Consider the following 15,838-nt stretch of genomic DNA (forward strand, 5'->3'; position numbering starts at 1 on the left):
TTTTCATCCTAATACCTTAGACTTTAATTTTGGGGCATTTGGCACTTTTTTGGAGTGTTGTTCGTATTAGTATTAGTTTGGGCAAATTTTTATCCAACACTTTACTCTTATTCTCAGCTTTTTGCTGCTCTTTTGGAGTGATGGTTGTGTTGGGATTAGTGTTGAGGTAATTTTGATGCTAATACTATACACTCGTTTTTTTCGGCCTTTTGTCCCTGTTTGAGAGCGTGGTTCTCTTAGTGTAAATGTAGCCTAATTTTCATCTTTATACTATACATAACTTTCGGCTTTTAAGTTTCAGGAGTAATGGTGCTGTAGCCTAATTTTCATCCTAAAACTATATACTTTAATTTTCGGGTTTTCTCGCTTTTGTGGAGGGATAGTGCTGTTGGTATCATTTTAACATAACTGTAATCCCAATACTATACATTTTTTTTTCGGCTTTTTGATGCCTTTTTAGAGTGATGGTATTGCTGCCTGCAATTTAGCCTAATTTTCATCCAAATATTATACTCTAATTTTCGGCTTTTTTTTTTTTGGTAAGTGATGGTGTTTTTTCTAATAATTTAGTAAAATTTTCACCGAAATACTGTACACTCTTATTTTGGGCTTTTTTTGACTTTTTTTTAATGTTGGTGGTGTTGCTATTAGTTTAGACAAATTTCTCTCCGTATACTATACACTCTAATTCCCAGCTTTTTGTCGCTTTTTTGGAGTAATTGTGCTGTCATCAATTCAGCATAATTTCCATCCAAACACTATACACTCAATTTTCCGGCTTTTGCTGTTGTTGTTTTTTTTTTTAGTGATGGTGTTTTTGCCAATAATTTAGTCAAATTTGCAAACTAATACTATTCACTTTAATTTTGGGCTTTTTGTCACTTTTTTGGAGTGTTGGTGGTGTTGGTATTAGTTTACCCAAATTTTCATCCTAATAGTATACACTTTTATTTTGGGCTTTTTGTCCCTTTTTAGGAGCGTTGGTGTTCATTAATTTAGCCAAATTTTCATCCTACCACCATACACTTTAATTTTGGGCCTTTTGACGCTTTTTAGGAGCGTTGGTGTTCATTAATTTAGCCAAATTTTCATCCTACCAACATACACTTTAATTTTCGGCTTTTTGTCGCTTTTTTGGAGTTATGGCGCCGTTGGTATTAGTCTAGTCAAGTCAAAACATCCAAGGATCATAAAACCAAGTTTAATTTCTTAGTGGAACTAAAGAACTTCTTGTCTGCCTAAAGTATCTTATTACATTATATGTTTTTCGATACAAATTATATGAAAAGAGAAAAGATTAATAAACTCCCTTTCCCCTCATAACGTAATTAATAACAACAGATTGTGTGGAGGTTAGAGTTATGCATAAGAAATGACATGGAGAAATGTACTCAAGAAGGGTGGAGTAGATTGTCTCCTCAAGATTATGAGCTCTGAAAACAAATAACAACTTCAAAATGTTGTTATAGGCTAGCTTGTATCAACCTACTTCAAAACTGCATTCACCTCATTTGGGTTTACCTCAGTGTTAGAATCTGACAGGTTTTTCTTTGTATTTTTGTTCCCTTGTATTGTTTTGACTTTTTGTCTCCTTTGTTTTACGTCAACTGTAAGTTTTATAGGTTCTTACATTGAGGTAAAACCTCTCATTCCACTCAATAGCTACCCACCGGTGCACGCTTGGAATATTCTTCTCAAATTCACGAACTTGTCAGATCGAAACTAGGTCAAACTATGAGCATCACCAAGGTTGTTTATGTGGTATTGATTTCAACAAATTTCGGCGATTTTATTTCTTTTTTTTTTTTAATATAATTTGTCAGTACTTTTGAGAGAGAGTCAGTAGCTGTTTCTTCAAGACATCAAACAGCTCACTCAAAGGAAAAGCTCTGCTAAGAACCTCAACCTCATCTAGGTATCAAATGAAGCATACTATCCTGTCTCTAAACTGCAAACAGTTATCCTTTCTCCTCAGACCTTATGAATGACTGCAAATGCTAAAAGGGCCAGTGTCACCTATTTTTAGTGTCACTATGAATAGCCAAAAAACGTTGCTTCAATGGAATCCTTAAAATAATGGTTGAGTTCGATTGGATTTTGCTAACAATAACCTTAATAGTGCACAGAAACTACTATTAATTATGTTTGGCTGTGGATGGCTAGGATGGAAGTGGATTGCAACTTGAAAAAATTGGCCAACTTTTTCAAGTTCTTCCAGTGTATTTTAGAGAAGTCGCTAGGAGAAAAACCTTAGTATTTTCTTCCTGGTGTTGTAAGAGCAATTTTATGTTATAAAACAGGTTCTTTGTAAAATAATTGAGTGGTTTTGACCAAAACACAGCAAAATCGTCGTGACAGTGTGCCTTTAAATATTGGAAATCATCAGGAAAAACAAGGATAGATGCCATGTTTTTTGTGCCTCAACCAGATCAATAGAGACACATCACCCCTCAATATGTAAATCTTGGTCTTATCAAGCTTCCTGACATCATTAAATTTTATACCTGCCAACTTTTTTATGACTATATTGTAGATGGAAAGCCTCCAAATTTCACCCTTACCCTAGTACCTGAGCAACATAATTACGCCACTCGAATTGCTTCCCTACAACATCTGAATCCTGGTCCTTTCAGAATAAATATTAGAAAAGTTTGGCCAACAATTAATGGATGCTATTACTGGAATGATATTCCTATATCTATTCGTCAAAAACATACAAAACAACTATTTAAACGAGCTCTCTTCCAGTATTATTTTGCTCAGTATTAATCACTGTCACACGACCTTGTAAAACGTTTTCTGTCTTTCTTCTCCTCTATTTAGTTCTCCTTCTTCTTCTTCGTCTTTTTTTTTTATCTTACCAAATATTGTGATGTAATTTTAAAGGGCACACAATTAGCTAACTATATTATGCCCTTCTCCACTTCTTTTGTACTGTAATCTGATATGCTAATAAGATCATGTGGAGTAAATGTTGAGTAAATAAGTAAATAAGAATAGAGATACAAGAGTGCAGTCCTGTTTTACTTCTGCTAAAGGAAACCAAGACTGTTCACAGTCAATTGCATCTCGTGTTTGGAATATGACTTGATTTAGTATAGATGCATCCTAAGCAACTCTTTTACACGAAAGAGTAACATTGGTTGATGCAGTGTGTTACATGCAACTGTTTCACTTGTCAAGCTTTGATCATGGTATTTCTCATTTCCAGTCAACTGAAAACCATGAGAGCATTTTTTGAGGGAGGGGGGGAGGGGAGGGGAGGGGAGGGGGTACTAGTCTGCTTCTAAGCTGGTAAACTTCTCATGCAATCATTTTCTCTTTCATTGGCTGAGAAATTTGGAAAACCATAGGTGAGATTTGGCAAAAGCATGCTGCATTGACTAACACAATGGTTTATATCTATGGCATACTGTAAGCGCTAAGGTTTTGAATTATTCATTTCCAAATATTATGCAATCAGGAGCCAAAACATAAATAGGAATGCAACCCAAAGAAAGAGCTTGGAGAGAAACTGTTCGTCTTCAGCTTGCGGTGAGCCTGCAGGTGCTGCAAGAGATGAGAGGATGTCAAGACTCCTGGTACAAACAAAGCATGAACGGGTGCAAGAAAAGTATATGAAGGGGTGCGTGGAATAATGCCCTAAGTGACTTTTGATGTAAGGTCAAATAATTTCTCCTTTTATTTCACAAGCGAAAACAAGAAAATTTGGAAGGAGATTCTAGCAGCTTATCATGAGTCACTTAGGGTTTTTTTCCAGGCACCCCTTCATATGTGTCAATTAAGTTTGGAAAAAAATACAACAAAATGCTTAAACTGTTGCTCAATTTTCACATGCACGCTCTTTGTTCCCTATGTTTGGTTTATCATGAGTTGTAAGGTAATTTGGCCATCACAAAGAGATTCTCTTTATACAGGGACCAGAATCATCAGTTGTTTGCCATGCCTCTCCTGTATATTAATCCCTTCAATTAGCAGAGTCAAAGTACAAGTAACAATGGCAGCATGTTTGAAATGAAAAAACTCACCGGCTGTTTGTCCTTGTCCTCCAAATGTCTGCAATGTAAAGTGACGTTTTCATTAGTTGTCAGCTAGGCATTAAGCTAGGGAGAAGGACATTCACATTTATAACATAGTGCGCATGCTTCCCTATCTAATTCCTATTGGCATCATCATGGTATATTTCTCAACACACGCACGGCCGTGCGACCATAAAATGACCTTTGCAACTTGGAGACAGACTCTGGTCTCTGTAGCTTAGTTTTAGTTTGTACAAACTAATTCAAAGAAGCAAATTTTTATTGAGAATTTCAGATGAAACTTTCTCGTTCAGACCATACGATTGTGGCATGTTTGTAAACAGCTGATAAGAACCTTTGCTTTTTGGTACAGCGCATTAAAGAGAATTTTGTAATCAACTACAATTAAAACCCGTTTTCCGCGTACTACTTTTTGATACTTTGTTGTCACTAAGTTATAAAAGAATTGGTTCATGATTTTAGCTGTGCGTATATCGAGTTATGGATGCACTTTGGAAGTTTGGAGAGCACTCAAGAACCTAGAGTTGCTCTCTGCTATGCCTCAAGCAACTCTTATACTTCTCTCATGCTCTCCAAACTTCCCATGTAAATCCATAACTTGATATATGCATGCTAAGCATGAACCAATTCTTAAATTTTTGCTTTTCACAAAAGGGTTGTTAAGACCTTGAAAACAGTCAAAGAGTAATGCATAAAACCTGCATGCAAACTATAATTTGTCAGAGGAACTGATGACTTACCGTAGAAAAGAAAGCAAATGGGAAGGCACCAATGCCAAAAGAAAGTTGAAATCCATCACCAAATCCACCAAAACCAGGAAATGCCTAAAAATAACAGAACAATACATCTAAACATGGCTTATGGTATGTTTAAAAGAAGATGTTCCGCTATAAAAGAGAAACTCCCTCTTTCCATTCACCCCTTTGTGGGGATGAAATGCAAATGTAGATGCCAGGTAGTGGTGGTAAGTTGTTGATGCCTCAAAATTTCATAATATCATCATAACAGTACAAGGCATAAGTTTCTAATTCAGGATTTATTCTGAAAACAAACCTGATTTTATCAGTAAGGGCTGTGGAAAAAGATGCATGTTGCTTGTCAGTTGTTTACTAAGCTCTAATGGTTGATTGGAAACTGAAGGTGAGAGTGGCCAGGTCAAACCCCTTTTATACCAGAATTTCCTGTTTATGTTTGCGTTACTTCATATTACAGCTGAACTCTCATCCTCAGTGCCCCAAGTGAGACGTACGGCCACAAAATAATTTTATTATCTGTTACACATCGCTAAACTCCTTACTCCATTATTCTCAGGTTCAGGTCGTCTTCCTTGAGGTCTTGGTGGCATTTTTTCTCTAAAACAAGGAGATAAATATGAATACAAATTATTTCTCGTTTCAGATCACAACAAATTAAGTTGTTAGGTATACAAACAAGTGTTTACAAATTTTCACATTGAACCCACAATATATGGGATTGGAGATTTGAAACACATTGACCAGTATTTTGTTTTTCTTTTTGTCCAAAAAGCTCAAACATTTTAGGCCCAAGTTTTGCAGAACAGTTTACATTTAGCATAGATTAGCTCTAAGTATAAAAATGCTGATTAAGAGGTAAAATTAAAGAACAGCTAAAAAACCTGCCACATGACTGTTGGTGAACTGTCAGCCTACTGTTTGCCGACTGATTACTGACTGTCAGTCCACTAACAGATTAACAACAAATAACTGGCAAGGTTGAATGAAGAAATAAGTCTTAAGTATATTTTTGTAATGGCTGGGTTGTGCTGTCCGAATCCCAAGCTATTGTCACCAGATATAAAATTATTCATTTATTGTTATTTTTCCATTTTTTTTAATGCCAAGGACAAGTTAAAGTGAAGAATAATACATAAGAACTACATAGATCTTACAGTTAAATTGGCAAGGAAGCCTAAAGAAACTACAGAAGCACATGAATTTAGTGGGTGAGTTTAATATTCAACTCGTTGAACAATGATATATTGTTTGAGATATTGCTTGAAAGTGACAACATTAGGCGAACTGATAAGGTCGTAAGGTATGGAATTCCAGGTCTACAATAAAAAATATTATTGTTAACAAAACTGTTCAGAAATTTTTAGTCAATCTCAAAATTCACACACTACAATGATACATCGACAACAGAGCCCCCCTCCCCCTCATCAATGTTGCTCTCCTGTTGAAAAAAGGCTGGGGCATCGTCCGGCTTCCGAAGCAATCTTGAGTGAGGGGAAGGGTGAAGTGAAGGTTTGCCACTCTCCAGGTGGTGTTTTCCTAAAGGTAGAGTCAAATATATGTGCAAAACTCACAGTTTTCTTAACACGTTTTGTTCACAATTGTAGCTATCTAGCTAGAGAGAAGCAACCATAAAAAGGTTGCCAGACTAGAAGTCACCATTCTTCTTGGGAGTGGGGTACAGCGTTAACAGCTATAAAACATGGATATTACCTGGGATCCTCCTGATTGGTGCTTCCTCTTCCATATAATGGGATTACTTTATCTTTGCTAATACCAGCTTTACATACTGGACACACTGATTTGTTGGGCCGAGTCTCTAACCACTAAACGGTAAAAGAAAACGGCATTGATGAGAAAAATAACATAACTCAGTGAGATATGCAGAGTTTCCCTAGACAAGAAATTCTTCACCACACAGTCTCCCCATTTAGCCTGATGTATGAATGAACACCAGGAGACTATTATGAAAGGCTGACAAAATGGTATGGGGGGGGGGGGGGGGGGACCTGTGGATGGAGTGTAACTTAAATAAGACAAATGGTGGCTTGATAAAATAGTAAAGCAGAGCAAGGTTAATAAAACTTGAAACTGTACCGGTAAATGGGTAAAGGTCTCTTTTTTCTTTACCTTAGTGACATTTCAGTTCATCTGAGTTGAACCAAGTTGATTTGAGTTGATCCAACCCAGACCAGTGATTCAAATCAATCCTGTCCAAGTTTTGTACCCACCTGAACATAATAAGGAATCCTGGGGGGGGAGGGTACTCCCTGTATGAGCTATATAGGTATGTGCGGAGCCAAAGGGTATGACTATTTATGTGTTTTTGTCTGAAATAGGGTATGTACACCTCCAACAAAAATTCCAGACAGTAACCCACCCCCTGCGTAAGGAATATCCAGTCTGCCTGGCAAAGCAAGGTTACTGATCTGACAAATTTGATATTGAGTCCTCTGCCCAGTTGTTCAAAGCCCAATAAAGCTAATCCTGGGTTAACGTGAACTTTGATTCGAGTTTATTTACTAACCCATGCGAATTCTTCCAAAAGATTTTCGTCCCTCATTTTTGCTTTAAACTTTTCTTTACCATTAGCTTAAAATTAGACTTTAAAAACAGTCTAAACCAGCAAGATGAAAACCTCGGTTAAACTTTAATCGTGGATTAGCGTTAATCGGCTTTCGAATTACCGGGCCCATATGATTCACGATAATAAACTGCTAGATCCTCAAGGGAATTGAACACAGTTTTTTCTTTTATGTACACAGCAATGGATGGACACTTAATAAGTCATTCGTAGTCATGAGAGGTTTGTAAAGTACGATTTCCTGTACAGGAAATGTTTGCCTCTAACAAGGAAAGACCTTTCTTCCATTTTTAACGCCGTATATTAAGCTAGTTATATTTTTAAAACACCCTCTTTTTGGTATTACAACAAGACAAAGTTATAAAATAGCAGACAAACCTTGTGAAGACATGGCCAGCTAAAAAGGAGATAGAAAAATAAGTTAGGATCTACATATGCATAGGTATAACGAACGCATCATCACAAGTGAAACAGCTGTGAATACGTGTCTTATCAAGCTGACACAGGACACAAAAATTCTCACCAAAACAAGTGGCCACAGAAACTGATAACCGCATCTTTGGCTGTATCAAGGCAGATATTACATTCAAAATTAGCGTTTGCGTTTGGTTGTTCACTATTTGACGCTCCAGAGGCCGACGACGGATCGTTTGTTGAAGGAATATCGCCTCCCGAAGTCGCCATGATTGGTTCTGCTGCAATGTTGATTCATGTTGCTCTCAGCGAAACGTCACGAAGAACTGGAAACTAGCGCGGCGGCCTTACGACAGTGCGCTGAGAGAGAACTGGGCTAGACATTCAGTCGACCGCCATCATGGTGAGTAAAAGGAAATAGTTTTGCTTGAATTTTTTGTTTCTGGAAGTCTATTTTATCATTAAGGGGTCGTTGTGGGACGAACTAATGAATGTGATAATTGCTACTGCTAATCAGATTTGTAAATCGCTTTGAATTGCAGGAGATTTTTGTGATGGTGCGTCGTGAAAAAACAACCATTTTCCTTGATTGTAAGGAGGCCACCACTGTCTACGAACTAAAGAAAATGGTGGAAGGGATTACAAAGAAGGCCCCTGATGATCAGAGATTGTACAAGGATGATCAAATACTCGATGATGCAAAAACCTTGGAAGATTGCGGCTTTACAACCCAGACTGCCAAGGCCCAATCTCCGGCTTTGATTAGCTTGTCGTTCAGAGGAGAAGGTGCGTTTACAGTTGATTATATACAAAGCTTAATTACTCCAATACTCATTGACGATTTGAATGATTTATGAGTGCGTACTGTATCGGTAGTTTTATTTTCCCTGTATTTTGCTTAATGGATCGATTCGGAAGTTCTTGACTGTAGCAAACAAGCTCTCGTCTTTGTTTAAAGAAATGATCAAATGTCGACCGATCGATTTAATTACGTATAAGCCGTGCATTTGCCGGTATTCTCCTGAATTGCATCATGCCTGCCGTTGAACTTCTAAAGCATACAAACAAGTTATTCTTCTGATTTTTTTAAAAAATAATTTCCGTGATTTTTGTAGTTGAACAGACATGAGCTAAGATGCCATGTGCTTTAAAAGGAAGTGTTCAAATAATGAAAGTAACACTCACGTTACATATCGGGTTTGCTATTTTTGAGTAAAAAATTCAAGGTGTTCCTGTCTTCTCAACTTAAAATGTAATAACATTTATCATGTCTTAGTATTTTTTCACCAAAGAAACAAGTGGAAAGCTTTTCATGTAATTATTTACCTTCAAGCAGTTCAAAAGCTTTGACAGTTTTGCATTCTTTAGCCATCTTACTTACACAGGTACAACCGAATTGATTACAAAACATTTTTTTAAATTTCTTAAGAAAGACATGCTACAGGATATCATATCAGTTTTTACATCTCTGATTTCTTGTAAAAAGCATGGCCATTTAATGTTGTTGCAGAAAATGTCTATACCTTCCCTCCCCACCCCTCTGAAAATTCCAATTTAGCTTCATCCTTGGAGACCTTTGAACATCCCTCCCCCCCTGGAATTTCCAGTCCCTTCTGTGGGAGGGAGATGGGTATTTTCTGGAACTACACAATCATTTTGGATGTTGTAGACCACATTAGTCCATTTTCATGATGGAATCATTCACTACAACCACCAGATTCCCTTCCAAGGGTTTTTGTTTTCTCACCCAAATTAGAGCTATTGCTATTTTATCCCTGTTTGGTATTACAAAATTTCATAAAGAAAAAAAAAGGAATAGGCCTTATCACGGTTTTCGACGTCATTTTGACGGGTAGGCAAACAGGCTTGAAATAACAGTGTTTGTATGGAAATCCAATGTCAAATAATTTTTATAAAACATCGCTTCTGAGAAATTCATGAATAAGAAACTTCTGGCAATAGGAAAACGATTTTAAGAACAAAATTGGAGGGATGTACCTGTAACAGAAAGCGTCCAGTCGTGTTTTGAACTTTCCATACATTTATCTGTATAGTGAACCAGCCGAGAACTGCTACTAAAAGTAGTTCGCGGGAAAAAATACAGGGAAATGTATGGAAAGTTCAAAACACGACTGGATGCTTTCTGTCACAGCTACATCCCTCCAATTTTTTCCTTAAAATCTTTTTCCTAGTGCCGAAAGTTTCCAATTCATGAATTTTTCAGAAGCGATGTTTTATGAAAATTATTTGACAACGGATTTCCATACAAACACTGTTATTTCAAGCCTGTTTGCCTACCCGTCAAAATGGCGTCGAAAACCGTGATAAGGCCTATTGCAGTAGTTGCAGTTTAATGACTCCATTAAGCAAGCGGCCAGTTGAAGACATTCAGTATTTAGAAGCTAGAAGTTTTAAAATAGTTTTCTATGTTTATTTTAGATGGAGAGTTTGAGCCTGTGTCTATTGCACCCTTATCGACCCCTCCAGAGCTGCCAGATGTCATGAAGCCACAGGAAAGTGTTTCCAACAGCGATGGATCGTAAAATTCAATATACTTGTGATGTGTCCTTTTTGTAGCAAATGAGTATCTTAATAGAGACGCCACATGTAACTAGGATAAGAACAAAACAGAACCAACTTTTGTGACTAAACAAATAATTACTCGCTTATTTATCAATATCTTTGTAGTAAAATTTATAGTAACATTGATTAAGTGTCTGGAAAAATGTTTATTGGCACCCTAAGCAATTCCAAGGTCAAAACTTACGAATAATTTTGCTTGCTGCATTGCTGGCTGTGCCAGAGAAAACACATAACTGACGTATGTACCATTTTACTCTGAAAAGTACTGAAATCTAAATTTAAGTTAAAAACAAAAAGCTTAAAAGTTGGTTTGGAGTAAACTTGATAGTGATGATCCTTTAAAGAAAATACTGTGAAACTAACTAGGTGCTTGTTCAGTAAATCAAAAGTCTTTTCCCTAAGACCGTTTATACTTTTCGTGTAACCTGCAAGTAGTCAGTTGTAATGTTAGAGAGTTGAGATGTGTAGAATGTTAGAGGGTTTTCTTTTTGTTACTGGAGAACTTCAAAAAGACATGTTCACCTCTGTGTATTGTGTGCAATATTCTATCTGCGTTTGGATTATTTTGCATTATTTTCCAAGTCATAGAGAAGTCATTGGTTCATTTTCAGGATTTTTTGTATTGCTAAAACAAATCTGTTTTTGTTGTAAATAAACAAATTTCTTTTGATGCAGTCCTGTTTTGAATAATTGGTTCATTGTCTACTTTATCAGGGTTTCTACCACCAGGCACCGTAACAGGATTAGAAGGCCAAAAGAGCTAAGGCTAAAGAGGTCTTGTGGAAAATGAGGGTGAACTAAGTAGCAAATCATTGCCAGCTGCTGGTATATGTTGAGATGGAAGCATTTTACAGTGCATATTCCTAGGGTTTTATAGTTACCTAAGGTTGTTTTTCTTGTTGAGGTTTGGTGGTATAGTGGTTAGCTCCATGGATGTCAGATCTGAACATTAATTTGTGATTCCAGGCCTGTCCTTTGCCGTCATGTTGCACAAGAAACTTTACTTCACGTTGTTGTTTTTCATCCAGGGGTAAACATTAATATATTTCTTGATACCAGCTGATGTGCAGCTTTAGCAATCGCAGTGATGGACTAGCGTGTCATCCAGGCCCAAAATTTTCAATGAGTGGAAAACTTTATCCAGTGAATAAGTGACTATCAATGAATAAAATTATTAGTTGTAGTACATTTTGTCAGCTGAGTTGTGATTTATCCACTGGATATAGATCTTGGGCCGGTGTTTGAAAGCCGATTAATTCTAATCCCCGATTAAGAATTAACCAAGGTTTTCATCTCACTCATTGAAAATGTTTTTAAAAGTTTATATTAAGTTAATGGACAAGAAAAGTCTAAGTCAAAACTGAGGAGCAGAAATCTTTTTGAAGAGTCTTCATTGATTAGTAAATAAACTCAAATCAAAGTTCACGTTAAGCCAGGATTAGCTTGATCGGGCTTTGAACAACTCGGCCCTTATCTCCTCTTTGAACAGGGTCAAGGGGAGTAGTAATCCTCCCAGTTACTTCATGCTACAGAAACTGGCTAGGCTGTGGCTCTGTGGGTGACCTGTGCCTTACCTTTCACCTAATTATTTGCTACATGAGAAGTTAGTTACTCATGTTTGCTTTTATAAACAGAGTTGACGAGGTAATTTGGCCAAATTACCCTGGTACTTGAATCTCTTTACAATGGCCAAATTACCTTTAACAACTATTGATAAAACCATTCATATAACTCCCCACTGACGCAGCACAATTGCCTGTTCCCAAGTTCATTAAGGGACTGAGCCCTAGTTCACAAATTGTTCAAATTGCATCATGAAGAAATGAACCCCATTGCCAGAAAGTTCACATAAAATATAGCAAATTTATCAAGTCTGCTTGTTTCATTTTATAGTAACCAGGCTGAGACCTGTAAAAGTTCGTCCAAATTCCATACAAATGTCTCTAATCCTGAGATGGCATCCTCCAAATCAATACAGTCTCCAAATTTTCTGATTGTTGAAAGTCTTCTACATGGTTGCAAATTATTGAATGACAGAACCTCAAACTTGGTGAACTGACTAATTTTTATGTAATCTTTCTTGTGATGGACTCAAGTTTGTGATTAAGTGAGGCCCGGTTCAGTCGCCGAATTTTTCATCAGCCGAACCTAATACGCCGAATTAAGTACCTGACAAATTTGGGTCTGAATCAGTTGAGAACAGCTGTTTCAATTTGGAATGGCTCAGCTGTTCTTCCTGCCTGGCTCAGTCGGGAATTTCGACTTTGGAACGGCTTTGATTCAGACGTTGAACTTTTCATGAGCCAAACCTAATGCATAAATACATACATACCTATATACTTTATTGGCTCGTCCCCGCGGGGCTTTACAGAGTCAATTTAACATTACATAACTAAGTACAAGACAATGATTATTATAATGTATTTCAAATAAAAAAAATGCTAACATTTCGATTGGTTTTGCTTTAAGTAAATTAAGTTCAGCGTCTGAATCAAAAGGCGGGATTTTTGTGATTTTGGCCGATCTTAATAATTAAGTTCGGCTCATGAAAAGTTCGGCGTCTGAACTGGGCCTGAAAGTTTAAAACGTATCCCCAGTCTCCATCAATTTTGAACTCCGGAACGGGCAATAGTTTCCATAGAAACTAACCCTTTATCCATCAGTTAGTTACTCAGTCTAGGTGCACTTTCCATTAGGCCAAAATTTCTGGTTCAACTTTTTCAAATGCAAATGACACATGCAGACCTACCAGAAATTTTCTAGAACAAATACAGGTGCAACACTTTTCCCTTGCCAACATTACATTACCATTAAAATCTACCAATGAGATTGCAAGTTTGGAAATGAAAATGACACTCTTTGCCAGCATGGTAAAAGACCTTGTTATAGCAATACTATGCACTAAAAAACTCACTGCAATTTGTAACAACTGCCATATATATTGGTCTCCTGCTTGCCACTTGTCGGTTATGCAGAACAAGGCAAATAATTTATCCGTGGCTCATTGATTACATTTAAAGTAGCAAGCTTGGTTGTTCTGACAAGTAAAAACCATGGTGAAAAAATTCACATTGAAAACTTTTTACCCTGCTGTGTTTTCTAATGGTCTACTCTTGTACTTAGTGGCTTGACTTGATTGAAACCTGTAAAACTTTACGGTCAATTTGATGAAAAGAACATTATTTAATTTTGAAGACATGCATGTTTTGGCAGTTTCATCTGCCATCCTCAGTTGAATATTACTTGTCTTTAAAACTAAAAAAATGTTACACTGTTCATCAAATTGCTAACAAGTCTGCTGCTTCGATTCTCAGACCTTTATGGAAAATGTAAAAAACTAGCGAGTGCTACATAATATAAACTTGCCATAGAACAAGTAAATGCAACATGAGCAAGTCCAACAAAGAAAAACTTGGTGAGGTTTTTAAACAGATAAAGCTCTCAAAATGTAACCATACAGATGAAAACTAACAAGTTAAACATTCTAGTGATGCTGCCCTAAATTTTTTTTTTCAAATGGAATTTTATGAAAAAATTGTCAAGTTTGTTCTTTGACCACTTAAAGAGGGCAAGGATAAAGATTGGATGGAGTAAGCAACAAAAATAGGGAGGTAGGGTGGTTAGGGCACCACCCGGGGGGGGGGGGGGAATAATCCCATATACAGGCTGTATAGGTACGTGCTGCGAGATAAGGTATGGTTTTTGAGGTTCTCAGTCGTTAAATAGGGAATCATTTTTTCCTCATTTAGCAACGCGTTCCTGGATTAGTCCTTAGATAGGGTACCTAAATTGCATCAGTTAAATTGAAGCTTGTAAGTGCCACTTTTTACGAAAAAGAAATGGCTTTTTAAAACTGAAGTGTTCGCTGAAGTATTAGAAAAACAATTTTCATAGAGATTTGTGTTTATCCGTGCACATTAGCCGTTGTTTGGGTCCCTTGAATAGGGTGTCATTTTTCGGGTCCGATCCTTAAAAAGGGTATCCATTTTCCCTTCCTTTACCCTTAAATTGGATCATGGTTCAAGAACCTTCGCGGCACACCCCTATCGAAAATTTTTCGGGAGTACCGCCCGGGGGGGACCGGACTTGAAATCCAGAGGTCCTCAGGGGTCTTTATGTGCATGTGTATTTGTGCTTCAGCTTTCTTGCTGACCTGTATTTTATTTCTATTTAATACTGATGGCAACTGGCTGCCTGGCTCTGCTAGCCCCTATGGTTATTCCAGGCAGCCAGTACGCCAATTATTGCTTTTAATATTTTCTTTGTTGTAATTTTATTTTTGAGCAAGAGTGAGTACAAATAAAGATTGATTGGGGTAACAAGTCCCACTCTGAATGCTAGCTGGAGTTGTTTCTTGGTAGCTCCAAGTTCAACTCCTTGGACACGCTTGTAAATAGCCAGCTGGTCTGCCTCCTGTCAGTTGGGATTCTTAACCATGTTATGTTCAATTTAAATGATTTCTTTGTGAAGTTTAATGTTCTGCCCCACTAGCACTTGTGCTATAACCATTGCCGAGGGTAAATAAAGGTTATTATTATTATTATTATTAAAAATGACATTTTAACACTGAGAGGAAAGAAGCCTGAAAATATAGAATATCCTGTGAGCAGGTTCATGAGAGAGGGGTCGTATTTAACAAAGGTGCTACCATATCCATAAAGAAGATGAGGAGAATGGGGGTAGCAGGAACAACTCAATCTAGTAAGTCTGCAAGTGGACTAAATATGTCATAACCAACAAAGCCACTTATTACTGAAATAAGTTTTAATAAAAGATCAACTGGAATATTTTTGTCATATTTTAATAGAAATGATACATTACATTATTTTAAAGCTTGTTCCTTCACCAGCTGGTGTAACTGATAATCTAACACTAGGTCTACTGTGCTTTGTTCTTTACGCAACAGCAACAATAATAATAAATTGGACTTTTGGAGCATGATTAAATAGACAGTATAAACAGCACTACAAAGTAAAGAATACTAAAACTTGCCAATAACTTACGTGGGTAAATTGCTCTTCTTTATAAGACTCCAATTGGATTAACATCCAAATCAAAGTGTGTTGTACTTGTAATAATAATAATAATAATAATAATAATAATAATAATAATAATAATAATAATAATAATAATAATAATAATAATAATAATAATAATTATAATTATAAGGCACAAATTATGAAGGGCTTGTACAGTAACGTTACATCAATGCAATAGAATCAGATCTGTAAATAACCAAATGCCAAAATTTTATGTCTAAATAAACTCAGGAAGATCAATATAAATGCTTACTTTCCTTGCTACTAGTAACCTCATTTTAGAGCAAAAATTCTTTTGAATTATTAACTCAAACATGAGGTCAGCCTGTATGCTAATAATTATTGAAATGTTAAACTGGCAGCCATTTTGGCAAAAGGTTAATGCTGACACCATAAATACTATCTGATAAGCAGAACAATATTATT

The 15,838-nt window shown here is 36.6% G+C and overlaps 2 protein-coding genes across 3 annotated transcripts; one reads left to right on the forward strand and one right to left on the reverse strand.

Annotated features, from left to right (window-relative positions):
- Positions 1–1,187: 1,187 nt before the first annotated feature.
- On the reverse strand, positions 1,188–8,094 carry LOC146452694 (E3 ubiquitin-protein ligase RNF185-like). 2 transcript variants are annotated; one of them, XR_014859650.1, is made up of 8 exons: positions 7,900–8,094; positions 7,755–7,773; positions 6,506–6,618; positions 5,338–5,392; positions 4,781–4,864; positions 4,029–4,056; positions 2,033–3,549; positions 1,188–1,988 (listed from the first exon to the last, which is right to left on the reverse strand). XR_014859650.1 is itself a non-coding variant. In XM_085097339.1 (7 exons), exons 1-7 carry the CDS (start codon positions 8,058–8,060, stop codon positions 3,452–3,454), a joined length of 558 nt encoding a protein of 185 aa, XP_084953465.1. In that variant the 5' UTR covers positions 8,061–8,094; the 3' UTR covers positions 1,188–3,451. The 2 variants fall into 2 exon arrangements, 1 of the variants encoding a protein (XP_084953465.1); XM_085097339.1 differs by having other exon boundaries at positions 1,188–3,549.
- LOC146452695 (elongin-B-like) lies at positions 8,082–11,047 on the forward strand. The gene is made up of 3 exons (XM_085097340.1): positions 8,082–8,193; positions 8,333–8,576; positions 10,230–11,047. The coding sequence occupies exons 1-3, from the start codon at positions 8,191–8,193 to the stop codon at positions 10,331–10,333; spliced, it is 351 nt and encodes a 116-aa protein (XP_084953466.1). The 5' UTR covers positions 8,082–8,190; the 3' UTR covers positions 10,334–11,047.
- The last annotated feature ends 4,791 nt before the right edge of the window (positions 11,048–15,838 follow it).

This window comes from Pavona decussata, unplaced genomic scaffold, assembly GCF_977016875.1.
Source record: "Pavona decussata unplaced genomic scaffold, jaPavDecu1.1 SCAFFOLD_366, whole genome shotgun sequence".
NCBI classification, from domain to species: domain Eukaryota; kingdom Metazoa; phylum Cnidaria; class Anthozoa; order Scleractinia; family Agariciidae; genus Pavona; species Pavona decussata.